Here is a 24,843-nt window from a genome sequence, read left to right as displayed (position 1 = left end):
TGCACACAGGCTGGTCATTCACCCAGCCCATTCTATGGAACGATTACAGTATTTAGTCATGTGATAGATGGCTTCTACTCTCTTCCTGGGTAGACTTGTGTACCTCTGGTCAATTCCATTGAGATGATGGCTTTCAAGTTTAACTCTCTTCTTTTCTTGGGTAAATTTGTATACCTCTGGTCATTTCCCTTGAGATGATGGCTTTCAAGTTTAACTCTCAAAGAGAAGGAAATCTTATTTCCATCATTTCCAAGTTTGGTCTGGGAATCTCCCCATTACCTCTAAGAACCCACAAATAATGAATTACTAGTCACACCTCATTCTATAAAACCAGTTTGATCCAATGCTTCCCCCATGCACCTTCTATCACCATTCACCAGAGTTGACCTCATGTGACTTTTGCCATTAAAAAAAAAAATCAAATCTGTTCCGAGACCAGCGAGGATGCTTTTACGCATGTGACACAAGCTTCAAAGGTAGATCCCAAAGTAAAGAAATAGCAGATCACAGAAATGCTGTGACTGCTCTGAAAGGGATGCAAGCATTTGGAAAGATGAGTTATGGTACTTTACAATGTAAAAATCAGCCTTGCCTCCCTCCATTGGGTCACAGCCTCTGCATTAAATACTTTTTATCTAGGCATTCAGGTACCTCGTGGGGGTGGAGGTGATGCTAGCAACACAGCCCCACAGCATCCCTTAGCAAATATAGCCTGAAGCTTCAAGAGCCTCCCTCCCCTTGGATTCTACTTGTCACTCATTAATAATGCTCTGAGATGTACCACATTTACTCCCCTGCCTTCCTTAGTGTGAATGGAAGTATAGCATATGGGATGACATTGATTTACCAAAATGGATTCTCCTGTTGATTTATGTCTTTTTGGGGGGAGGAAGCTCTGCCCCCACTTCAAAACCACTCTCATCATTTTTGGCAGTTTTCATTGGTAAATTGATGGTGATGAGGCCCCGAGACTGCCATGCTGGGAGCCCAGGATGAGGCAGCAGAGACGGAACCATCTGCTTTGGCTTTTTGAAATGAACACTAGCTGTTACTCTGTGCCCTAATGAGAGTCTAAGGGCCTATTGGCAAGTACTGTGTGCTGTGCATTTTTGTATCTCCTGCAGGGTTCGCTAGTGCCCTGCACATTTTAGGCACTCCATAAATGTTTGTTGGATCAAAGGAAGTGCCCCTGTCTTAGTCTGCCTGGGCTGCCTAACAAATACAATAGACCTGGAGGCTTAAATAGGAGACACTGATTTTGTCACAGTTCTACAGGGTGGAAGTCTGAGGTCTGGGTGCCAGCCTGGTTGGGCTCTATGAGGGCTCTTTTCTTCACTTGGAGACTGCAGCCTTCTCACTGTGTCCTCACCTGGTGGAAAGAGAGCAAGCCAGCTTTCTGGGATCTCTTCTTATAAGGACACTAGTCCTACCATGAGAACCTTCCCTCATGACCTCATCTAACCCTGATCAGCTCCCAAAGGCCCCACTGCCTGATTCCATCACAGTGAGGTTTAGGGCTTCCACATATGAATTTGGGAGGGGGGGACACAGTACAGTCCTTAGTAGCACCAAAAAAGTGAAATAAGAAACTAAACTGCCTTGTAACTCTTTTTTTTTTCTTACCATCTTAACCCATTTCACCCACCCCTACTCATCCCCCCATCTCTGGCAACCATCAGTCTGTTCTGTGGATCTATGAAGTGTTTTTTAATTTTCTTTTTTAGATTCCACATAGAAGTGAAGACCATATAGTATTTGTCTTTCTCTGTTTGATTTATTTCACTTAGCATAATACCCTCAAGATCCACCCATGTTGTTGTGAATGGTAAAATTTCCCTCTTCTTTATGGCTGAATAATACTGCACTGTGTGCATATACCACATTTTCTTTACCCATTCATCTATAGATGGACACTTAGCTTGTTTCCATGTCTAGACTGTAGTAAATAATGCTGCAGTGAACAAGGGGGTACGTATGTCTTTTCAAGTTAGTGTTTTTGTTTACTTTGGATAAATACCCAGAAGTGGAATTGCGAGATCATATGCTAGTTCTAAAACTGTTATGTAACTCTGTTAAAATTAATTTCTATTTATTTTATTTTTGGCTGTGCTGGCTGGCTGCCGCTGCACGCAGGGTTTCCTCAGTTGCGGCGAGTGGGGGCTGCTCAGTTGCTGTGCGTGGGCTTCTCACCACGGTGGCTTCTCTCACTGTGGAGTGCAGGCCGAGGCTTTCGGGCTGCAGTAGTTGCAATGCACAGGCCCAGCTGCTCCGTGGCACGTGGGATCCTCCCAGATCAGGGGTCGAACCCGTGTCCCTCACACTGGCTGGTAGGCTCTCAACCACTGGACCATCAGGGAAGTCCTGCTACGTAACTCTTGATTTACACATCTTATCCACCCTCTTAATAGAAGAATGGAACAAAGTAACCACCAGAGCAGGAAATATACTCAGGAATGGTATACTGATGTGCGTAAATGCAAACACACACACACACACGTTTTCTCTTCTCGCATCCTTTTATGCTTTGTGCTTAGAGACATCCAGCGAGTATGCTTGGAACAGGGCAGTTGTTGTAGAATAAAGGCAATGCATCTGCAAAAGCCTGATCTTGGAGGCAATTTAGAAATAGTTGATACCTTTTGGCTCCACATCTGTATTATCAGCCTTTCCTTCCCCTCCTACGTCTGAACCTGGTGGTGGTGGTGTTCAGTTGCTAAGTCGCGTCTGACTCTTTGTGACCCTGTGGACTGCAGCACACCAGGCTTCCCTGTCCTTTACTACCTCCCGGAATTTGTTCAGACTCAGTCCATTGAGTTGGTGATGCTATCTAACCATCTCATCCTCTGCCACCCCCTTCTCCTGTCCTCAGTCTTTCCCAGCATCATAGTCTTGTCCAGTGAGTCAGCTCTTCGCATCAGGTGGCCAAAGTATTAGAGCTTTAGCATCAGTCCTTCCAATGAATATTCAGGGTTTATTTCCTTTAGGATGGCTGGTTTGATCTCCTTGCTGTTCAAGGGGCTCTCAAAAGTCTTCTCCAGCACCACAGTTCAAAAGCATCAATTCTTTGGTGTTCAGCCTTCTTTATGGTCCAACTCTCACATCTATACATGACTACTGGGAAAACCAGAGCTTTGACTATATGAACCTTTGTCAGCAAAGAGAGGTCTGTGCTTTTTAATATGCTCTCTATATTTGTCATAGCTTTTTTTCCAAAGAGCAAGCGCCTTTTAGTTTCATGACTGCAGTCACTGTCCACAGTGATTTTAGAGCCCAAGAAAATAAAATATGAGCCTGGTAGTCTGTAGTCATCTCAACAGTGATAGGCCAGAGTGATGGATGTATTGACAATGCAAACAGCTACAATGATTTCATACTCCTTTAGATTGGCAGAGATCTTCAGGAAAGTGTTCATGATAAAAATATTCTTGGATAAAAATATTCTTGGAAAGGCAGATTTTTGGTTTATTCTTAAATAACTATTCTTAAGTTCCTTTGGCCTTAATGTTAACATTTCTGGCAGGAAGCTACTTTTATTGTTTGAATTTTAAATTATGGGAGTGTAGAAAATGATCTGGGCTTCCCGAGTGGCTCAGATGGTAAAGAATCTGCCTGCCAATGCAGGAGACGCTGGTTTGATCCCGGGGCTGGGAAGATCCTCTGGAGAAGGAAATGGCAACTTAACCCCAGTATTCTTGCCTGGAGAATTCCATGGACAGAGAAGGCTGGTGGGCTATAGTGCATGGGGTCGCAAAGAGTCAGACACGACTGAGCAACCAACACACACACACACACCCCCATGCATAGAGTAGTCAAGGGTAGTCTCTGGAACCAGGGTTCAAATCTCAACCCCAATACTTAAAGAGAGATGTTTAATCTTTGGGCACCTGTTTCCTCCCCATACAATGGAATTAATAATAGAACCACCTTATAGAGTTGTGATGAGGGTTAAAGAAGCTGGTGTTTGTAAAGTGCTTGAAACAGGCCCTAGCACATAGCAAATACTATATAAGTGCATGGTATATATATATATATACATACATACATACATACATACATATATATATATATATATATATATACATACACACACACACACACACATATATATATATGAGGTTGGCTACAAAGTTCAAGTTTTTCCATTATATCTTATGGGAAAATCAAAATGAACTTATTGGCCAAACCAATATATCTATCTTCACATTCTATATTAATTACAGTATTACTATATTGTAGTATTATATAACATTTGTGTTATACAATATATATTTGATGTATGTCACAGCATATTTATGTTACATATGTTAGTGTTAGTTGCTTAGTCTTGTCTGGCTCTTTGCAACCCCATGAACTGTAGCCTGCCAGGCTCCTCAAGTCCATGGGATTTCCCAGGAAGAATGCTGGAGTGGGCAGCCATTTCCTTCTCCAAAGGATCTTCCCGACCCAGGGATTGAACCCATGTCTCCTGCATGGCAGGCAAATTCTTTACCATCTGAGCCACCAGGGTGGCCCATTACGTATGTATGACTATGTATTTATATAAGGGGCTTCCCTGGTGGCTCAGATGGTAAAGCGTCTGCCTACAATGCGGGAGGCCCGGGTTCAACCCCTGAGTCCAGAAGATCTCCTGGAGAAGGAAATGGCAACCCACTCCAGTACTCTTGCCTGGAAAATCCCTTGGATGGAGGAGCCTGGTAGGCTACAGTCCCTGGTGTCGCAAACAGTCGGACATGACTGGGCGACTTCACTTTCATGTATATGTATGTGTATATATATATATATATATATATTTAAAATAAGATATCTTCCTGTCAACTCAGTATAAAATGTTCTCCTGTGTGGGGGAGGAGAGCTGTGAGGTCTGACAGCCTTGTCAGTGAGCAAGTACCATTTGTTGATAAAATACCAGTAAACAAGTCAGAAGGTCTCAGTCCACTGATGGCCCTGTCCTCATTGTCAACTCCTTGGGTTTTATAAAAACCATGTGTATGGATGTTCTTGAACTTTGAGACATTCCCTTCAGGACATATGAGACTGAGATTGCATGTTTCAGGAAATGGAATCTCTCATCACTTACTCTTCCACTTTGTTCTCTCTCCAGCCCAAGCTTTTGGCCAAGGAGCTGCTTGACCTCGTGGCCTCTCACTTCAACCTGAAGGAGAAGGAATACTTTGGAATTGCCTTCACGGATGAGACGTAAGTACCCATGTGTTCAGAGAAGGGAAAATATGGAACCCGAAATTGCACTGTCTCAACTGTCCGCAGTGAAGGCTGCTGCAGGCCACTTAGGTCTTGCGGTTCAGGGTCAGTCCAAGTTCATCATTTGAATTTCAAAGGCCTTGTGATCATGCCTGGAACAGCCAAAGGATATAATTAGGGTGATGCTCATATTATGAAATTATTAGGTAAACCAGTTCTTATAATCAAGCCGGTGCGTGTTCAGAACTAAAATGTTTCTTTTTTTAAAAAAGTAGATTTGTCTGGGTTTGTTTTCTGTTAGAGTTAAACGAAAACGTCTGGAAATGCAGCATTTCTTTTTAGTGTTGGAATAACAGTAACAGGAAGTCAGTGCGATGATAAATTCAAAATGAAGAGTATCTGTGCAGTTTCACTGTCAACGATGAAGTAGACTATAAAAATGGAAAATTCAGACTGCTCATCTGATGAAAAGTACATTTGTGTTCAGTGATCTTTCAATTTGGCTCTCTAAAATGGTGTTTTGCAACACAAGGAAGGAGTATCTTTACTAAAATTTCAATTTCCTTCTTAATATATTGTTAATAAAAGAGTATGGTGTACACCTTCCCAAATTCCTCGATACACTGTTCTAAGCAAATGTTTTACAGTTTTTGCTCCTCTGTGCATACACACACACTTGCACACATGCTCCTCCAGATCCTTAGAATTACAGAGATGATGTCCTAAAACATTAATAGATTAGGGTTAGGTTAGCATCTGGACAAGATGACTCAGGGAGGCAAGTCCAATTGAAGCAGGCTGGGCTCAGGAGCAAGGACTGGAGGCATCCATACTGGTCAGTGGGAGAGATGATCAGGTGCACATGTGCGAGGACCCTCCGGGAGCTGCAGATGGATGGGGCGGCCGCAGCATTTATCATCCATATCAGGACCCTGTGGGTAAAAGAGGGTGTATGTTGGGACTGTCTGGGGCAAACTGGGCAGATTATCAACCCTCTAAATTAGCAACCTTTCAGGTGGCAGCGTGAGCAGTATTGGGGGCAGAGTCACACCTGGCTCCAGAAAGTAAGGAGGAACAGGCTGCCCCTGGTCCTGGAGCCTCGGAGAACTGAGCCAGAAGGGAGACAGGACTGCTTGCGCCTGGTCTAGAAGGATCACTGTGCCTGTGGGTGGGACCTCGTAAACAGGGCTGTGACCCGGAGGGCTGTGATGGGAAAGAGCCAGCAAAGTAAATTTTAAAAATTCTTTAAGACAAATGTACAAATATACATGGAGAATAACCACTTTCATGAATGTAGTTGTTTTCTACCCTTTCTCCTGAAAACCTCTGTAACCCTCTGAACTGGTACCCAGACATTTTTCACTAATTAGAAGGAAACCACAGTTTCGATTTGTCATATCCCATTGTTCACATTTCCCAAGTACGTTTCCTCTTCTCAGAGAGCCAGTGAACTCAAGATGGGTCTCAATTTGACTTCCCTTTTGGATAAACAAGTCAGAGAACGAGCTTATTGTCCTGGGCCCAGGAGGAAAAAATACACCTGCCAAAGGTTTCAGATCACAGCCCTAATGGCACCAGCCAGGAAGAAATGAACGTCAGGGAGAAAGTTGCTCTGTTCCCAGGAGAGATGGAAGCAGGAAAACCACGCAGCACCACCCACCTGTCCCATCGAATGGAGCCTGTCTGCCCCAGGCTCCCTGGGCTGGTGGGGAAAGTGTGTCTGTGTGCCTGTGTGTGTGTATACGCCTGTTCCAGGTCTTGACTCTCCTGGCCCCCTGGGCTGGTGGGGAAAGTGTGTGTGTCCCTGTGTCTGTGTGTGTGCACGTGCATGCAGGCTGGAGGCACGCAGCCTGAAGGGAAGGGTCCCTCTCCCTGGACTGTGAACTGGCAGCTGGAGAGCCTTGTGGGGGAGGGTGGGGGTGATAATGAGGATATGAACCATCTTCTGGCACCGTCCAGAGGAAGAGTGGCCACCACCAACCTCTTCACCTGGGTGTGGGTGGGAGGGCTCCCCTGGCGATTGTAGACGTGGCGGACAGCCAGCCGAGATCAGTGGACAAGACTTTGCAGCTGGCAGACAGTTCCTGGAAAAGAGATGGCAGATGGGCCTGACTCACCAGGGAACAGTGAGTATCAGGGGCCCCTAGGAAGTCAGGAACCGGCCTCCAAGAGACCAGGATGAGGAGACAGAACAAAGGGAAGGCAGGGGTGGCCGTTGACTCAGGGCATTGTCAGTCAAGGGCTGACCACACCTGGGGCCAAGGCGTTGGCTCATGGCCTCTTTGGTCATCTGACCTTTTCTCCTTTTCTTGGTGGGAAAGGAGTGAATGAAAGCTGTGACCACAGAATGGTGCCTGTGGGTGAGGCTTGGTCTGTGCGGTCTGCTTAGTTGCTCAGTCATGTACAACTCTTTGTGACTCCATGGACTGTAGCCCGCCAGGCTCCTCTGTCCATGGAATTCCCAAGGCAAGAATACTGGAGTGGGTACCCATGCCCTAATCCAAGGGATCTTCCTGACCTAGGGCTCGAACCCAGGTCTCCCGCATTGCAGGTAGTTTCTTTACCATCTGAGCCATCAGGGAAGCGTCTAGGGTGGTGATAATATGTCGGTAACCACTATCCTTGTCTTCTATCCGGCCCCTGGTCTCACACTGGGCACTGCTAGACAGTAATGCCAGATCATTTAATAACTGGATTTTCAAATTGTGCGTGTGTATTGTGTTTGTGTGTGTGTGATTTCTGCAGGTACTATACTGGGTATTTTATAATAAAATGCAGTTGAACTTTCGTCCTTTATTGCAATCCATGGCATACCCCATGCATTTGCCTTTTTCCTAATTCAGATCAAAACAAGACTTAGAAAGTGCTGTTGGGACTTCCCAGTCAGTTCAGTGGTTAAGACTCCACTCTCCCAGTGCAGGGGGCACCATTTCCATCCCTTGTTAGGGAACTTAAGGTCCCTCATGCTGCATGGTACAGCCAAAAAGAAGAAGGAAAAAGTGCTATAAGCTATAAAATACTGCACTAGTGTTAGGAATTGCCAGCAGTGTTGTAATTCCTAATAGTACAATATGTATAGTCAGTGAGTCTTTCAGTGTGAACTGCTGTTGATGACATTTTGTAGGATCTGGATGGGCATGGAGAAAAGAAATATGAAACAGAATGTAGACGAAACTGGAAGATTCTCTAAGTTCCCTTCACCCCTAAGTTGCATTCATTAATAGTGTCCAAGGCCACAGTGCCAGACTCTGTGTCCAGGGATATTTCCTATCATTAGTTAATCAATGCAGGATTAGTACTAGGTCTATCTTCTGTTTTTTTTTTAAATTCAATTTTTAAAAGTTTTATGTAGAAATAAATAGTTATACAGAAAAGCTGCACAGACAGTACAGAGTTCTCATATACCCCTCACCCAGCTTCCCCTAATGTGAATATCATAAATACCATGTGATGAGTATCAAAACTAAGACATTAACCTTGGTATTGATACTGTTAGTAACTGAACTACAGACTTTATTCAAATTTCACCACTTTCCCACTGATTATCTTTTTCTGTTTCTGATTCAAGTGCATTTAGCCCCTTTTATTTTTAACAACTCTGCACAAATAAAAAGATATCCAGGTGAACTTTGGTTTTTCATGGTTTCTTTTATTGCACTTCACAGACACTGTGTTTTTTACAGACTGAAGGTCTGTGTGGTAACCCTTCATGGAGCCAGCCGGTCAGTGCCATTTTTCCAACAGCATCTGCTCATCTTGTGTCTCTGTCATATGGTCTGGTAATTCTCACAATACTTCAAGCTTCTTCATTTTTACTGTATTTTTTATGGTTTTCTGTGATCAGTGATCTTTGATGTTACTCTTGTAAAAAAGATTACAGCTCACAGAAGGCTCAGATGAGTGTTAGCATTTTTTAGCCATAAAGTATATTTAATTAAATTATGTACCTTGATTTCTTAGACAGTGCTACTGCAGAGTTAATAGACTACTGTATAGTGTAAATATAACTTTTATATGCACTGGGAAACCAAAAAATCCATGTGGCTCTCATTTTTGTGACATTCACTTTATTTTGGTGGTCTGGAAGCAATCACCCAGTTTATCTCTGAGGTGTCCATAGATGGTTATCTGTGAGTATCTGAAGTGTGGTGATCCATGCAAACTATGACATTTTAGCAGTCTTTAAAATGTTCTGAAGCCAAGTAAGAGCCTAGTGTAAGTCTTTTTTTTAATATAATTTTATTTATATATTTTTGTTTGTGCTGGGTTTTCATTGCCCCATGCAGTCTTTAGTTGCAGCAAGCAGAGGCTACACTTTTTGTTTCTGTGCTCAGGCTTCTCGTTGAGGTGGCGTCTCATGTTTTGGAGCACAGGCTCCAGGCACATGGGCTTCAGTAGTTGCAGCACACGGGCTCAGTAGATGTGGTGTTTGGGTGTAGTTGCTCCGTGGCATTTGGAATCTTCCTGGATCAGGAATCAAACCCTTGTCACCTGTGTCGCCAGACAGGTTCTCATCCACTGTGCCACCAGGGAAGTCCTAGTATAAATCGGATCTTAAAATAATTAATGTTTTTGCTACTGACATGGTCCTCAACCTTGACTCCACAGTGGATTCACCTTGGACACTTTATAAAATGCCAGTGTCTGGGCCCTGCCCCCAGAAGTTCTGATTTAATTGGTCAGGGTGTGGCCCAAGCAGGAGGATTTTTGAAAGCTCTCCAGTTGATTCTTGTGTATAGCCAGTTTGAAAACCACTGTTGTAGAGCAGAGGGATGCTGGTGTAAGTTGTCTCTGCCCACTCCCTTCAGATCCAGGAAGAAAAGCTGAGTTCATTCTAACTTTGAATATTTGGGGCCCATCAGGACTCATGCCACGAGCCTGCAAAGTTATAAACTCTTCCCCATTCCAGATTCTGGAAACCTAACTGTTTAGAACGCACTCAGAACTTCAGATTTTGTGTTTCCTAGAGTGCAAATAGACTAACTGAGATTTTCATGTATCAAACACTAATGTTCATCATTTAAGCAAAGTTATTTTTGTATGTTATTTTTGAAATATTCCCACTGCTGTTTCAACACCTAGGCTGATTTTTTTCAGAGGTCATGGTTCTGATGGTATAATTTAAATCCGTAAAGCCCTATTTTTAGTTATCTGATCTATTCTCAGTCATAATTTTTCCTCTATTTGGGTTTCTTTAAAAAAAAAAAAGAAAAAAACCTTATTGAAGTGAAATTGACATACAAAACTGCACATATTTAAGGCTTCCCCTGTGGCTCAGCAGGTAAAGAATCCACCTGCAGCGCAGGAGCCACGGAGGACTCAGGTTTGACCCCTGGGTCGGAAAGAGCCCCTGGGGGAGGACAATGGCAACCCACTGCATCGTTCTTGCCAGAAAAATCCCACGGACAGAGGAGTCCAGCGGACTACAGTACAAAGCGTCAGAAAGAGTGGAACACGACTAAGCAAGCACAGCACATACTTAAAGTGTACAGTTCAATGAGTTTGTACATAGGCAAACATGGATAACACCCAAGTTTTTAATTTAAAAAAAATTTTATTTTATATTGGACTTTAGTTGATTTATTTTATATTGGACTATAGTTGATTTACAATGTAATTCAGCAAAGTAATTCAGTTATATATATAGATACATCTATTCTTTTTCAAATTCTTTTCTGATGTAGGTTATTACGGAATATTGGCACAGGCAAACACCTGTAACACCAAAGTTTTCCATTCTTAAAATAAAAAAATTGACAGAGGATCCCACCATCAACAGCAATAACTGAATGGCTTTTAGGCTATTTAGCAGAAATGGTCAAATACCCCTCAAGGTGAACTCATGATTAATTATAACATATTTAAATTTTAATTTCCTGTCATAAATTTTAAGGATTGTTTGTCAAATGCTGTAAATGAATATCTGTGTAACAACACTTTAAGAAGTATTTAGAAAGTTGAAGGAAAAAGATACAAAACTCAGTTAAGCCATTGTTGCACATTTTCAAAGCTATGTACAGTTCCAGTGTATTCTCACATACCAACTAGGAAAATGAATAGTTCTTAACCTCTTATTTAATCACAGACCCCTGTGAAATTTAAGAAGTTACATTCCCTCACCCCCACAATTGTTTACACACAGAATAACTTAGTGCTTAAATTTTGGAAGGTTCACAGGCACTCTGAAGCCAGAATCTAAGTTGAAGAACCGATTAAGGATTTTTTTAAAAACATCATGCTGTGTCTTAATTAATTGAGCCATGGATAGGTACTGATAAGGGAGTGTGATTTATCTGGATAATTAAATACCCATATCACACTGGAATTGCATCTGTAGACCCAATGCCAGGACAATGGGGAGAACCCTCGGTTCAGCAGCATCTTTGAGTCCTGTGTCCCTTGACTGGAGCCAGGACCAGCATGGACCGAGACATGTGAAAAGGATCTAGTGGATGAGCATCCCCAGTCACAAGCTGATGTGCAATTTAAAAAAGCAGAAAAGCAGTTTTCCAATTGCAGAAGAAACCACCACAAGTTGCAGCCCTGGGAATGTAATTTATTTGGAAATAGGTTTGGGATTTCCATTCATTAAATGCTCTGTACCATGCAACCGAGGAGAAAATCAATGGCTACAACCTCGGTGTCCGGGTTGTAATAGCTGCTTCTGGGAACGCGGCATTCAGCGTTCATTACCCCCTCGGAGGCAGCCCGCTGAGACCTTCAGACGCCGTGGCAAACAACAGGACCTTCTGTTCATGAACCAGAAAAGGGCTTTAGCAGAACTCTTCCTGTGTGCAGCTAAGAGAAAAAAAATGAGGCAACCAGAAGGGGTCTTAGGAATCCAATCTTTCTCTTGACCTTTTCCTCCCAAAGCCCGGTGGTACAGGGGAGCCCAGGCCCCGGCCTAGGTGAATTCTCATTGGATACAGAGATTGTTTAGTTATGGCAGGAGCAGCGTCCAGACGTGGAGGGCAGTCGCGGAACCAACAGCAATATTGATCTATGGGGCTTATCTAAAGTCAATGTATTCGCTTCTCCGCAAATGTTTATTAAGCATCCACTACTGATCCTGGAGATACAGAAGTAACTGGCCTGTGACCCCTTGGAGAGCTTGTATTTTTAGTTTAGACAGTAAATATTTAAGATATAGGTAGGAGATGCTAGAAAAGAAAATTTTGAGTAGCCTTCAGAGGACATTGTAGAGCACACAGTCCCTCTGTGTGTAATAAAAAAATTGAAGGCATAAATTCAGATGGACAAAATAACCCATGATTTAGTCATTCAGGCTCCCTATATATTGTTTCTCTTAAACTTCATCTGTGTGTGTCTCTTTCTTGTAGAGACACACACACACACACACACACACACACACACACACACTCTTGAAAGCCACTCTTTGAGGGAGTCTAGCTAAACCAGTATTCCTAGCTGTCCTTGCTGAGCACACGTACTTCTGACCCTAAAGAAGTACTGAAGCACAGAAATCTTCCTTTTGAAGAACTTCAAACCTAGCCTTTCCATCTAATGATACCTGAAAAAACTTCATCTTCTTGCTTTGACATTTTTTGGAAGCACATTCCCTAAGAATCAGCTGTCTACAATAAAAACCTCTAAAAGGCACCAAGTCTCATTCTCCCCTGGGGTTCAAGATCGTGTTGGGTTCAGATACACTTATCACACACCTCTACCCCAGTGATTCTTTACAAACAAAGCTCCCTTTAAGGCCTTCTCTATTGAGGGTGCCATTGTGTGGACCAGAAATCTATTTGTATTGTATGGAGAAGCTAAAAGCAATCTGTTAAATAAATGCATCCAATTTCTGTTGCCTAGAAGCAATTGCATATTTATTACTGACCCAACAGTTTGACCTATTGCCTCCATAAACCAAATAGGTGTTATCTTGCTCAGCTTTAAAGATAGTTATCAGTCAAGCAATAACAAAAATACTGTGAGCGTCTGCTGGGACTTTTTTTTTTTTTTTGCTTTGTTATAGGCCAATGTACTGATGTGAATTCTCAAATGAAAAATCAATGAGATAATGAAACCCAAGCTATCAGGCATCTCTTAGTTAAACTGTATAGAAAAAATGCTTCTTCTGCTCTTTGCTTCCCATCCTACCTAAGCTTAAAGAAAAGAAAAACAAGATTTGAGGAAGAGACCTGATGTTGGGAACAAGAGGTGTTATGTAAGGAAAAAAAAATCACGGACAGTGAGGAATCCTTGATTCTTGGGTGTAGGAAATGTCACCTTGAACCCAACGCAGTCAGCAGAAATTATTTTAATGCATGGAAAGTGGTGTCCTCAGAAATGAGATTTACAGTTTCCTTTTTAACCCATCCCTTAGCTTTGGCCCAGCTATTGGGCAGTTATCCTCAGGGACCCAGGGTGGGTCACTGGTGCCTCAGTCTTTCCTTTCATAGCACCTTTGTAGTGGAGAGATTTTATAGGCACATAAAGTGGAAGGGTCGCAGGACTCCAGGTGCAGGAAGAGCCCTCCCCAAGGATTTCAGAACCCTGCTTGTGTGTGTGTGTGTGTGTGTGTGCTATTATTCCTTGCAGAACTGGGGTTGAGGAATCTTAGTAGAGGAAGTAGGGGGAGGAAGTTCATTTTCCCTCCAAGGCCAACTATTCAGTTACGGGGGAATTCTGGCCTCCTTGTTCTTTCTGCTTTTTGACCATTTTCTTAATCTAGTCATTTCATGGTTTGATCAATGCTGAACTAATACATGGCTGGGAACCAAGGAATTCGTACCTTTAATGTTCTTTTAAAAAAAGTTTAGCGTGGGCAATGAAATTACCTAGGGAAATGGGATCCATCTACCTGTTTGTTCTCCATTAACATGGATGAAGAAGATGGGCAATGAGCAAACCCCGCAGAGTAGTACCCTAGTAACAACCATGTCTGTATTTCCTCAAAGGGTTCCCGCTTTCAGGTTCTCCACCAAGTGAATTACGGCCCCCAGGTCAAATCCCCAGCACTCTGAGTGGTTAGAAATGTGGTGCCCTTGGGTGGAATGAGAATTTCTCAAGGCTGACCCATTGATGGATCCTCAGGGCACAGGTAGAACATTCCATCTCAATTCCTCCTTATTCCTTGCATTTGGGACCATAGGAAAACTGCTGTGCACCATTCTAATCTCTCTCTTGAAAGATTCTGGAAAAGGTTAGTCTCACCAGATTCTTTATCAGGAGTTATTGCAAGGCAAAAGATTAAAGTTTAAACCTGCACGGTCATTGGATGAATTTCTGTTCTGAGTTTTTATTGATTCTGTATTTGTTTGGGATCATTAATTACAGGGCCAAACTAACAGCTAAAATTGTTTCCATTCCATCCCAAACTAACAGCCAAAGTTCTGTGACCCTGAGGCCACACTCTGAACCACCTCCTTTAAGCAACTCCCAAACCCCAAGCCAGTACTCCTCCTCCCATCCTTAATCACCCCAGAGCCAATTACCAGAGAACCAGGGATAGCTCTTAAGACTCAAGGTCCACCAGAACTGTTCAGGCTAGCCAGTCCTAAGCTGTCCCCCATGCCTTTTCCATGAAAACCCCAGTGAAGTCTCTTCCTGTGTCCTCCATATTCCTTTCTGCCTCATGAACAACGCTGGAGCTTCTTCTCATGACCCTGCATGGGGTGGGTGCCTCTCATTTCCAGGAAACCATGAGGAACATTAAACTTTCCCTTCAGTGGCCTTGACCTCTCATGGTTGTCTCTCAGTCACTTTTGTAAGTTAAGATCAGGGCACACCTCAGCTTCTTTAAGAGGTAGTCATCTAACCAGTGAGCAAGCACTTTGACGTCCGTAATATTTGCCAAGTGCTATACTGTGTTCTAGGGATGATTCTGTTTTAATGTTGAAATCTTACAACTGAGCTGTAGAAACAGGTCCTATTTTTTAGATAACTAATTACACTAGGCTATGTTAAATGCCTTGCAGATGACACAAACCAGAACCTCTGGAGACATTGGAAGGAAAACCCAGACTTAGGCAATCAGAAGCCTTCACTAAAAGTAAGATTTGAACTTGGCCTTGAATAGTGGCTAGCATTCAGATAAAGAGGATGGAGAGAATGTTCCAAGGAAGAGAAACCAAATGATCGAAGTCCTGGGGTGAGCATGCATATGACATGTTTGCAAGAGCTGAGCACAAAGAGAGGATCCTGGAAGATGTTTGACATTTTCAGAGGTCGAAGTGGGGGTGGGGGGAGTCTGTGGGTTATTACACCTTGATAATGAGGTCTGTTTGTCTTACCTTCCAGTTAATCAAAAATGCACATGCTGTTACCTGAGGGAGTAGATCTGTGTTTTTCGTATGTAGAAAGTCTGTTGAGGAAAAGTGTGTACACAGAGTAAGTTCCATGGACTTCGGGAAGGGCAGCAGCAGAGCTATGCCCAGGATGGGTGCTGTGAGAGTCCAGAGGAGGACCCACAGCCCGGACTGGTGTGTGGTGTGAGGAAGGGGTACCAGGGAAGGCTTCCCAGAGAAGACACAGGAGAGCTGTGTCTTGAAGGATGGGCCAGACGTCACTGGGCAGTGAAGAGGAAGAAGGGCATTCTAGGCAGAGGGAAAAGCATGAGTTAAGGCACAGAGGTTTAAAACAACATGATCCCTACAGGGCATTGTCAACATTTCAGGTCTGACCAGAGACAATGATGGCATTGAGGCCTTCTGTTTCCAGATCCCATGTTCTTTCGAAGAAAAATTTATCCTGCCTTTCTGGAAGATGCCGGTCCAATTGTTTTGCACAGAGAACTTTTTTCCATTCTTTTTTTTTTAACCCTTATACTCAGAATTGAGAAACTGCTTTAAACATGAAAGATAAAGTTAATAAAAAAAATGTTTTGTCTAGATGAAAATGCCTGGAGGAGAAAGAGGCCAGAGTTCCTCCAATGGACACTCTTTTGAGGCAGCCCTCATCCTCATCTCTGGAGCCATGGGCTTGGGCTTAGTTGAAAGAGGGGTTTGTTTATTTTTGTGTGCAGAAGGTGTGGTTTGAAAGACATCTCAAAATGGAGATGGAAAGCCTCCAGCTTTCATTCTTTGGAGGCTTGGAGGAGCAAACCTTTTAATACAATGATGCAACAGCTTTTGTTCAGTAAGCACAGCCTTTCACATGGGTGTATACATTATAAACACCAGTGTTACACAGCATCAGGCCCCGAAGAAATGTTGTGCAATAGTGTCTGTTCAGCATGGGCTTACTGAGTCACAGAGATGATGGGACTCAGCCCTTCTGAATGATGGGCTGAGACTGGGGAAGGAGAGGAGAGGAAAGGGACAAGGTGGATCCCTTTGCTCACCCTTGTTCTGTGATTCTGTCTTGCTCTTCAAAGACCAAGCTCCTCAACTTGGCACCAAGACCCTGGTCCCCACTCTCTAGCCTCATCCCTTTCTGTTCACTTGATACCATGGTGCCAGGTTTTTCTCTCCACCTCAGGGCCTTTGCACACACTGGCCTTGCTGCTTGGAATGTTATTTCCTCTTCCTCTTTGCTTTCCTCCTGTCATTCTTCAAATCTCAATCAAACATCAAGCAGCATTTCTTGGACCCCCAGACTAGATTGGGTCCTTACAGGTCCTAATACTATTAGTAATTGCAGAATTAATTGTGAAAATAATTGCTGAGTTCCTGTCTCCTGACAAGAATATAAGCATCAGGGGTAAAGGGACTGTGTTAATTTTGCTTACTGCTACATCTCCAGACCCTTATCTGGAGAAGATGCTCAATTAATATTTATGGAGGGAGGAAGGGAAGGAAAAAATAAATGCAGAAGTGACCCTATTTGCATATCATCAAGTATTTCCATCGTTCACTGTTTAAAATAGCTTTAATGAGGTAAAATTGACATGCAGTAAACTACACAATTAAAGTTTACAATTTCCTGAGTGTTGATATGTCTGCACTCAAGAAGCCATCACCACCTTCAAGATAATGAACATCTCCATCACACCCAAAGGTTTGCTCATCCCCCACCACACACACACACTGTCCCCCCCATCACGCACCCCTGGCAACCACCAATCTGCTTTCTGTCGCCGCAGATTAGTTTGTACTTTCTAGAGTTTTCTATAAATGGTATCATACAATCTGTACTCTGTTTGTCTGGCTTCTCCCACTCAGGATAATTATTTTGAGATTCATCTTTGTTGCTCTGTGTATTAATAGCTCATTGTCTTTGTCACTGAGTAGTATTCCTTTCTATATCGTAATTGTTCCATTCCCCTGTGATCAGCATTGGGGTTGTTTCAAATTTCGAGCTATTACAAATAACATGAACATCTGTGTGTGAAAGTCATTGTATGGAAGTCTGCTTTCATTTCTCTTGGGTAAATTGCTAGGAGTGGAAAGGCTGGGTCGTGTGCTAGGTGTATGCTTCATTTTTAAAGAAATTGTCTCTGACTCACTTTGTACCCAATCTGCTTCCAGCAAGATATGCTGAAGATTGCCAACATGTTTCTAAAGTGTGTTTGGAGGCCTGTGACAGAAAAGACTGTCTTTCTTTCCTGTGGTGGTCAGGGAATTCAGGACAAAAAAAAAAGAGAGAATGATTGCCTTTTCATTTCAGTGCTATCGAGGAAATGGACTGCGGGTCTCAAATCCCCAACTTTGATTGTTACACGGTATCTCCTGCTGACGCAATATTTCTCCAATATTTCCTTTGGTGTCTGCAAATTATAGAACTTAAGAGGGAAGAGTGAAGCAGAGGTCCACGTTTCTCTGTGCTCCAGCATGTGCCATATATGCAGACATAGACCTTCATCCCAAGCAACTTTGGCAAAACCCAAAGGTCTAATCCACTGGTCTCTCTTTTCCACAGGGGACACTTGAACTGGCTTCAGCTAGATCGAAGAGTCTTGGAACATGACTTCCCCAAAAAGTCGGGACCAGTGGTTTTATACTTTTGTGTCAGGTATGAACATTGGGTATCCACCCTTTTGCTTTTTTTCCCCCTTTGTCAGAAAAGCCCAGGAGGGTAGAGCAATCAAAGAAAGGGGAACTCAAGTTTATCTTGGTTCGCTGCCAGGAGTAGAGGTCATGGTATAGAGTTCCATGTAAACACAGGGCGTGAGTGTGTGAGGCTTGAACATACATGTTTTTGCTCTGGCACTAGGATGCTTGTGTTGAATGAAGGTAAAACCTTTTTGGTTTTGCTTTTTGGGTGGGGGCGAGGGGAAGAGGGCATATATCTCAAAGGAAACTGAGTCTCTGAGAATAACACAAACCTGGGGATTCCTTTGTTGGTGTTTGAAGCCACACAACAAAAGTCTGTGTATTTCTTTCTGCCGCTAGTGCCGCTTGGCTTCTTGAAACCTGTGTGCTTTATCCCAGGTAGGAATAGTTGCAACTCAGCAACAAACCACAGATAAATGCATTTCCCAGTATGGGAAGCTAAGGTATAATAATATTTCAGAAACAGTAGGAATTTTCTGTCCATTAATTTTGTGTAAGAAGTTTTATTTTGTGACTGCAGAGAACTATATGCTTCTTACATTTAATGTTTGCAACAATCTAATGAAGACAACCAGACTTATCACTTGGGCTTGCAAAACGTTGTGTGAAGCCAGAGCGGGGATCACGTCAGGGGCTCAAGTGCAAAGTACTGATGTAAATCATGTGAAACAGATCTGAATCTGAGCTCCCAGACCCAGCAGGTCTCTGAGTACCCTGTCTGTTGAGCACCAGGCTATTTCTGCTGCATAGCTGTAGAGGTGTTTGGGTTCAAATGCTTCAGTCTTAAAATGCACACCAACCCTTTCACTCAAGGCATAGAATGGAAAAGTCATTCTATAAAGCAAAGAGGAACAGTAGCACCAGGAGGGGTGGCGGCATCAAGGGAGACTTGCTTATATTTAAGCAGTTCATGAACTCATAATCAGAGGGGAACACATCCATACACTTGACATGTACCTGGCCCCCCTTCTTCTTGGTGTTTTTTTTTTTTGCCAGCATTAGTCAAGAAGAGAAACACTGGGCTGGTTGCCTATTAGCTATTTTTTCAAGTGTTTGTTATGAGCTGAGTTATTTGTGGGTTTGGGGAACGAAGCTTTGGAGAAAAGCTTGGGACAGCATGAGATTGCCTGGTTGCAGTGTTTGCACTCGAGGATCTGCATGCCAACACATCCAAATCTCTCCAGGCTGATGTCCCTCCCTGGAACCAGATACACAGAGGACTGCCAAGGTAGACCAGTGCAACCAGCCTGGCGACGGGCTGACTGAAGGCCCAAGGACATGTGTTTTCTTGGTTTGCTGAAGCAGGCATCTCCCCAAATGCTCACTGGGAAAATCTCTCCAAAATCACATTTAGTGATGGATACCCCACAGAAACACAAGGCAGAGCTTCCTGTAGCTCATCCTACCAGCAGGTCTTTCTGGAGAGCCTCAGGTTTCTATTTCTGGTTACTTTTTGGCCGCCTATAGAGGTCAAACTCAACAGGTCCAAAGCCAAATTCATCATCTTCCCACCCACCTCCCCAGACCTTCTGTGATCACATCAAATGTGACATTGTTATCCATTTATTATAGGCTTTAACCTTTTTTTTTTTTTTTGCTTGTTTTTTGCTAAAACACAGTTTATTGTCTTACAGTTCTGGATATCAGAAGTTCTAGAGATCAAAAGTCCTAAAAGGATCTTATGAGGCTAAAATCAACCTGTGGGTAGCAGGATCATATTCCTGCTGGATTCTCTAGGGGAGGATCCTTTCTTTGCCCCTTCCAGATTCGAGAGTTTAGTCTTAAATCTTTTTTTTTTTTTTTTTGGTCTTGAAAGTGAAAGTGTTAGTCTATCAGTCATGTCCAACTCTTTGTGACCCTATGGACTCCTCTGTCCGTGGGATTTCCCAGGCAAGACTACTAGAGTGGTTAGCCATTCCCTTCTCCAGGGGATCTTCCAAACCCAGGAATCAAACCTGGGTCTCCTGCATTGTAGGCAGATTCTTTACCATCTGAACCATCAGGGAAGCCCTTTTTTAAAAATCTTATGATTCTATAAATTCAAAATTTACCTTAGTTAATTTATTTAACTACACTGGGCTAAAATAAAGGTGTCAGCAGGCCTGTGCTGCCTGCTTAAGGTTCTCAAAGAGTCTATTCCCTTGACTTTTTTTTTTAATTTTATTTTGGCTATGTTGGGTCTTTGTTGTGGCCCAAGGGTTTCTCTAGTTGTGGCACAGGCTTAGCTGCCCTGAGTCATGTGGGATCTTAATTCCCTAATCAGAGGTTGAACCTGCATCTCCTGCTGCTGCTGCTGCTGCTAAGTTGGTTCAGTCGTGTCTGACTCTGTGCGACCCCATAGATGGCAGCCCACCAGGCTCCCCCGTCCCTGAGATTCTCCAGGCAAGAATACTGGAGTGGGTTGCCGTTTCCTTCTCCAATGCATGAAAGTGAAAAGTGAAAGTGAAGTCGTTCAGTCATGTCTGACTCCCAGCAACCCCATGGACCGCAGCCTACCAGGATCCTCCTTCCATGGGATTTTCCAGGCAAGAGTACTAGAGTGGGGTGCCGCTGCCTTCTCCGGCATCTCCTGCACTGGAAGGCAGATTCTTAACCACCAGACCACCAGAGTAGGCCCTGTTCCCTTGACTTTTGCCACTTTCAAGAGACTGCCCACATTCTTAGACTCAAGGCCCCTTTTCTCTACCTTGAAAACCAGCAACGTCAGTAGGCTTAAATCTTAAAGTCTGTCCTCCTTTTCTTTCCCTCAAATTGTTACAGGCATTAATTCTCTGCTACTACTTACAAAATCTTTCTCTGCCTTGCCCTCTCCTCTTTATTACCTGAACTCAGGCCCTTGTCTTCTGTCACTTGAATGATTACATCAGCCTCCCAGGGTGGGTGTCTCCTTAGCACTGGCCACAGAGGATGCTGTCTTCCGAAACCCCTCCTTCCCTGAGTCCCCACTTTGCAGCTGGCTGTAACAGCACAAATCAAAACTCTGATCATTTGTTTTATCCCAGAGAGGAGGCAGATTCTCCCTCAGGGATAAATTCTGTGCTTTTACCTTGATTTTTGGCCTGGGAAGAATTCCCAGTTTATAACTTCATGCCTTTCTGAGGATGGCTACAGGCTATATTTTTCCAAAGGAGTGGTATGACAAATTATCTTCATAAAAGACCCAAACCTTGGAGTATACCAGAGTCTCTAAAAGACATCCTGTCCAGCTGGGCTCTTTCTCTTTGTGTCCATACTAAGCTTTCTAAGCAAGAAGCCAGGGGTCCATCACCCGTGCATTCCCCATGCATCCTGACTCTCCAGCCCCTCACTGCCACTCTCCTTTCCTTTAAGCATCTATGTTACATCTGTATAACATGTGTACAGTCATATCGGAGAATAAAGGCAGAAGAAAACCACCTGATAAAAGAGACCATGGGAGAGATTGGCTGCCTTAAGCCAAGATTTAGGAACTCATCAAGTAGAAATCTTAACCCTTTGTCACCGAGGATCTGTGTTTGCGCTGCCACCCAACATAGCTCGTTCCTTGGCATTTATATATTCTTTCACTGCAGTGCATATTCAGAACATCTAGTGAAGGCAGAATTAGTGCCTCCTTTCAGCTGATTAGGAAAAATAAGACCCAAATATATTAATAAATAATGTGAATTGGAACTCACAGAATTCTGTTTCATCCTCTAAGCCAGGAAATAAACTTTTCCCTCTGATAGCTCAGTTGGTAAAGAATCTGCCTGCAATGCAGGAGACCCCAGTTCGATTCCTGGGTCGGGAAGATCCGCTGGGGAAGGGATAGGCTACCCACTCCAGTATTCTGGCCTGGAGAAGTCCATGGACTGTAGAGTCCCTGGGGTCGCAAAGAGTTGGACATGACTGAGCAACTTTCACTTTCACTTCCTTCAAGGGTGTGAAGCGGCATTCAGCTGCCAAGATAGCCTCAGAGTGACAGGAAGGAGAGCTGAGAACCTGCCATCACTGACCCGTTATTTAGCCTCAAAGGGACTTGATCCCTACAACTCTCATCGATCAAATGACCAGGAATGGCCACAGTGACATCAGGGTCTTAGTAATTACCTAAAAAGGAAAAAGGTCAGAGAGAAGGCAGCTGTCCATCACTGTGGGTGAATTAGTTCGCAACAGTCCTTGAAGCAGCTGTTGTTTTTCCTAATCAAGATAAGGAGATGGGGAACCAAGATGTTTAGGTAAATTCTCTCCCCAGCATGGCTAGTAAGTTACTGTATCTGCCCAGCCAGATCTGACTCCCATCCTGGGGCCCTGCCCCCTGTACCACGCAGTCTCCCTCTCACAAATGAAAAGGGACATCGAGATTGCTAATCAAAGAGCCCACCATTGCCCCCTGTGCAGGCAGGGCCAGAGGACTTGAGTCGAGATCACCAGCCTTGACCCATCTCCGGCTCCACGCTTGGCCGCCTCTGCAGCCCTGGTGTCCATTTGCAGTGCTGGGTGAGAGGGGCAGTAAGAGAGGCAGCCCTCCCAGACCTGACCTTGCTGCTCTGGGACTGCCAGAGTCAGCACCATGGACAGAGCGCCCCCTGCAGGGACAACCGCAACCTGCAGTCCCGAAGCTTGGCAGCCCCATTGGAAACCACCTTAGCAAATGGTAGGGTAGTCTTAAAGAGGGAAGCAGAGATGTGTGCCATTAGTCCCTCTTGAGAGGGACTTGCCGTCTCCTGACAACAGGGACCTCCAATATGGAGACGTTCTGCCCTGTGCTGTGCTGTCTCCTGTTCTACAGAGAAAACTCCTCTGTCCAGCTGGTCCCTTTTTGTCATTCTGAGCTGCATCACTGCTGGACATTAAGAGCTAAAAGCCTATCATTTCAACTATGGGTTGTCAACAGCTTTCTAACTTGTGAATTCCATGCTATGTACTCACCATCATCTATGGGTTTGGATATTGGTTTATGAATATTCACTGGGGGCTTGTATGATGTAGTTGCTGTTTGAGGATTTAAGAATTGATCAGTGAAGAAATTAAACCTCCCAACTTCTAAGATCCCTTTCTCCCACCTCCATCCCTCTCCCCCTCTCCCTCTCTCTCATACACACACACCCCTCATTCCATCATCTGAGGCTGGCAGGTCCACATACCTTCTAGTTCCAGCCCCTCCCACCACCTCAGGGAGCTCACTCCCCTCAGTCTCTGCTGTTTATCTTAAGCCGCTGCTTCTCCACGGACCCCTCCCCTCCACATCCGCAGCACTCTCACCCTCACAAAAGAAAATACCTCCCTGACTTGCCTCATCCTGCAGTTCCCACCCCTGTGCCCCGTTCTGTTCATAGCAGAGGTTCAGAAGGATGGGCTTGCTGCCCCTTTTCCCATGTCCCACTGATCCCTCAGTCTCTAAGGGTCCAGTGTCTGGTTCTATCAGCTCCATGGTAACTGGAGATCTCTGGGCACCAAATTGCACAGGCGGTTCTCTGCCCTCCTGTCTGAATTGAATAACATCATCATCTTTCTGTCCCCAAACCTGGACTTCTTGCTTTGATGCCTCCTTATCTCTGCAGGGGACACCATCACCCATTCAGCCCCTCAAGCCAGGAACTTGAAAGTCAGCCTGGATGTCATCTGCTCTCTCCCACCTGTTCCCTTCTCTGCCCTCTTATCTGTGAATTCCTCTTATCTACATATCTTAAATAGCTCCATCCTTTACCTTCCGTGGGCTTCCCTGGTGGCTCAGATAATTAAGAATCTGTCTGCAATGCAGGAGACCTAGGTTCAATCCCTGGGTTGGGGAGATACCGTGGAGAATGTAATCACAACCCACTCCAGTATTCTTACCTGGAGAATTGCAGGGACAGAGGAGCCTGGTGGGCTACAGTCCACAGGGTCACAAAGAGTCGGACACAACTGAGTAACTAACATTTTCATTTTTACCCTCCATGTACATGCCCCTGTCTGTAATTAGGACCTTCATAAGTCTCAGCTGGTCCTGAAATCTTGTTCATCTCTGCTTCAGGTCTTGGCCCCTCCCACCCTCTTCTATATGTTGTTACTAAGCACCTTTCTAGGATTGTCATTTGATCCCCAGTGCATTAGTGTGCTAAGGCTGCCCTCGCTTGTCCTGGGTGACTTGACTTGTGCATGCCTCTCCAGCTTCATCTTCCCATCCCCTGACCCCTCACACATCCTCTACAAGCTTCCCAGTGTTCAGTGTTTGACAAAGATCACATTTAATGACAAGATCATTGTTTAATGCCATGAGGCAAGTTCCCCAAATTGAGAGCAGTGACCGTCTGGTAGGGACCACCAGTCAAGCTTAAGAAATAGGTCAAGAGGGTTTCCCTGGTGGTCCAGCAGTTAAGAATTTGCCTTGCAGTGCAGGGGACACTGGTTTGATCCCTGGTCCGGGAAGTCCCAACATGCCACAGGGCAACTAAGCCCATGTGCCTAGAGACTGTGCTCTGCAACAAGAGAAGCCACCACAAAGAGAAGCCATGCACTGCGACTGGAGAGGAGCCCCTACTTGCCACGACTGGAGAAAGCCCACACACAGCAACAAAGACCCAGAACAACCAAACACAATTAAGGAAAAAAAGAAATAGGTCAAGAAAAAATAGAAGGAAAAATATGCCTACTCACCCAAAGAAGTCGCTTTGTCCTTTTTGGTTTTTTGTTTGTTTGTTTTTATTTTTTGACCACAAGACAGGTGGGATCTCATCCCTGATCAGGGATC

At 44.1% G+C, this 24,843-nt stretch overlaps 1 protein-coding gene across 5 annotated transcripts in view; it reads left to right on the top strand.

Annotated features, from left to right (window-relative positions):
• The window catches only part of FRMD4A (FERM domain containing 4A), a 509,371-nt gene that overhangs the window by 334,259 nt on the left and 150,269 nt on the right, over nucleotides 1-24,843 (top strand). For all 5 annotated transcript variants that reach the window (XM_043884599.1, XM_043884598.1, XM_043884597.1 and 2 more), the window contains exons 3-4: nucleotides 5,102-5,196; nucleotides 18,019-18,111. In XM_043884599.1, coding sequence (XP_043740534.1) covers nucleotides 5,102-5,196; nucleotides 18,019-18,111 — 188 coding nt within the window. The remainder of the gene's footprint in view (nucleotides 1-5,101; nucleotides 5,197-18,018; nucleotides 18,112-24,843) is intronic.

The sequence above is a fragment of the Cervus elaphus genome, chromosome 23, assembly GCF_910594005.1.
Source record: "Cervus elaphus chromosome 23, mCerEla1.1, whole genome shotgun sequence".
Taxonomy (NCBI): domain Eukaryota; kingdom Metazoa; phylum Chordata; class Mammalia; order Artiodactyla; family Cervidae; genus Cervus; species Cervus elaphus.
Note: the sequence above shows the minus strand (reverse complement) of the source record. Positions and strands in the feature narration are given on the sequence as shown.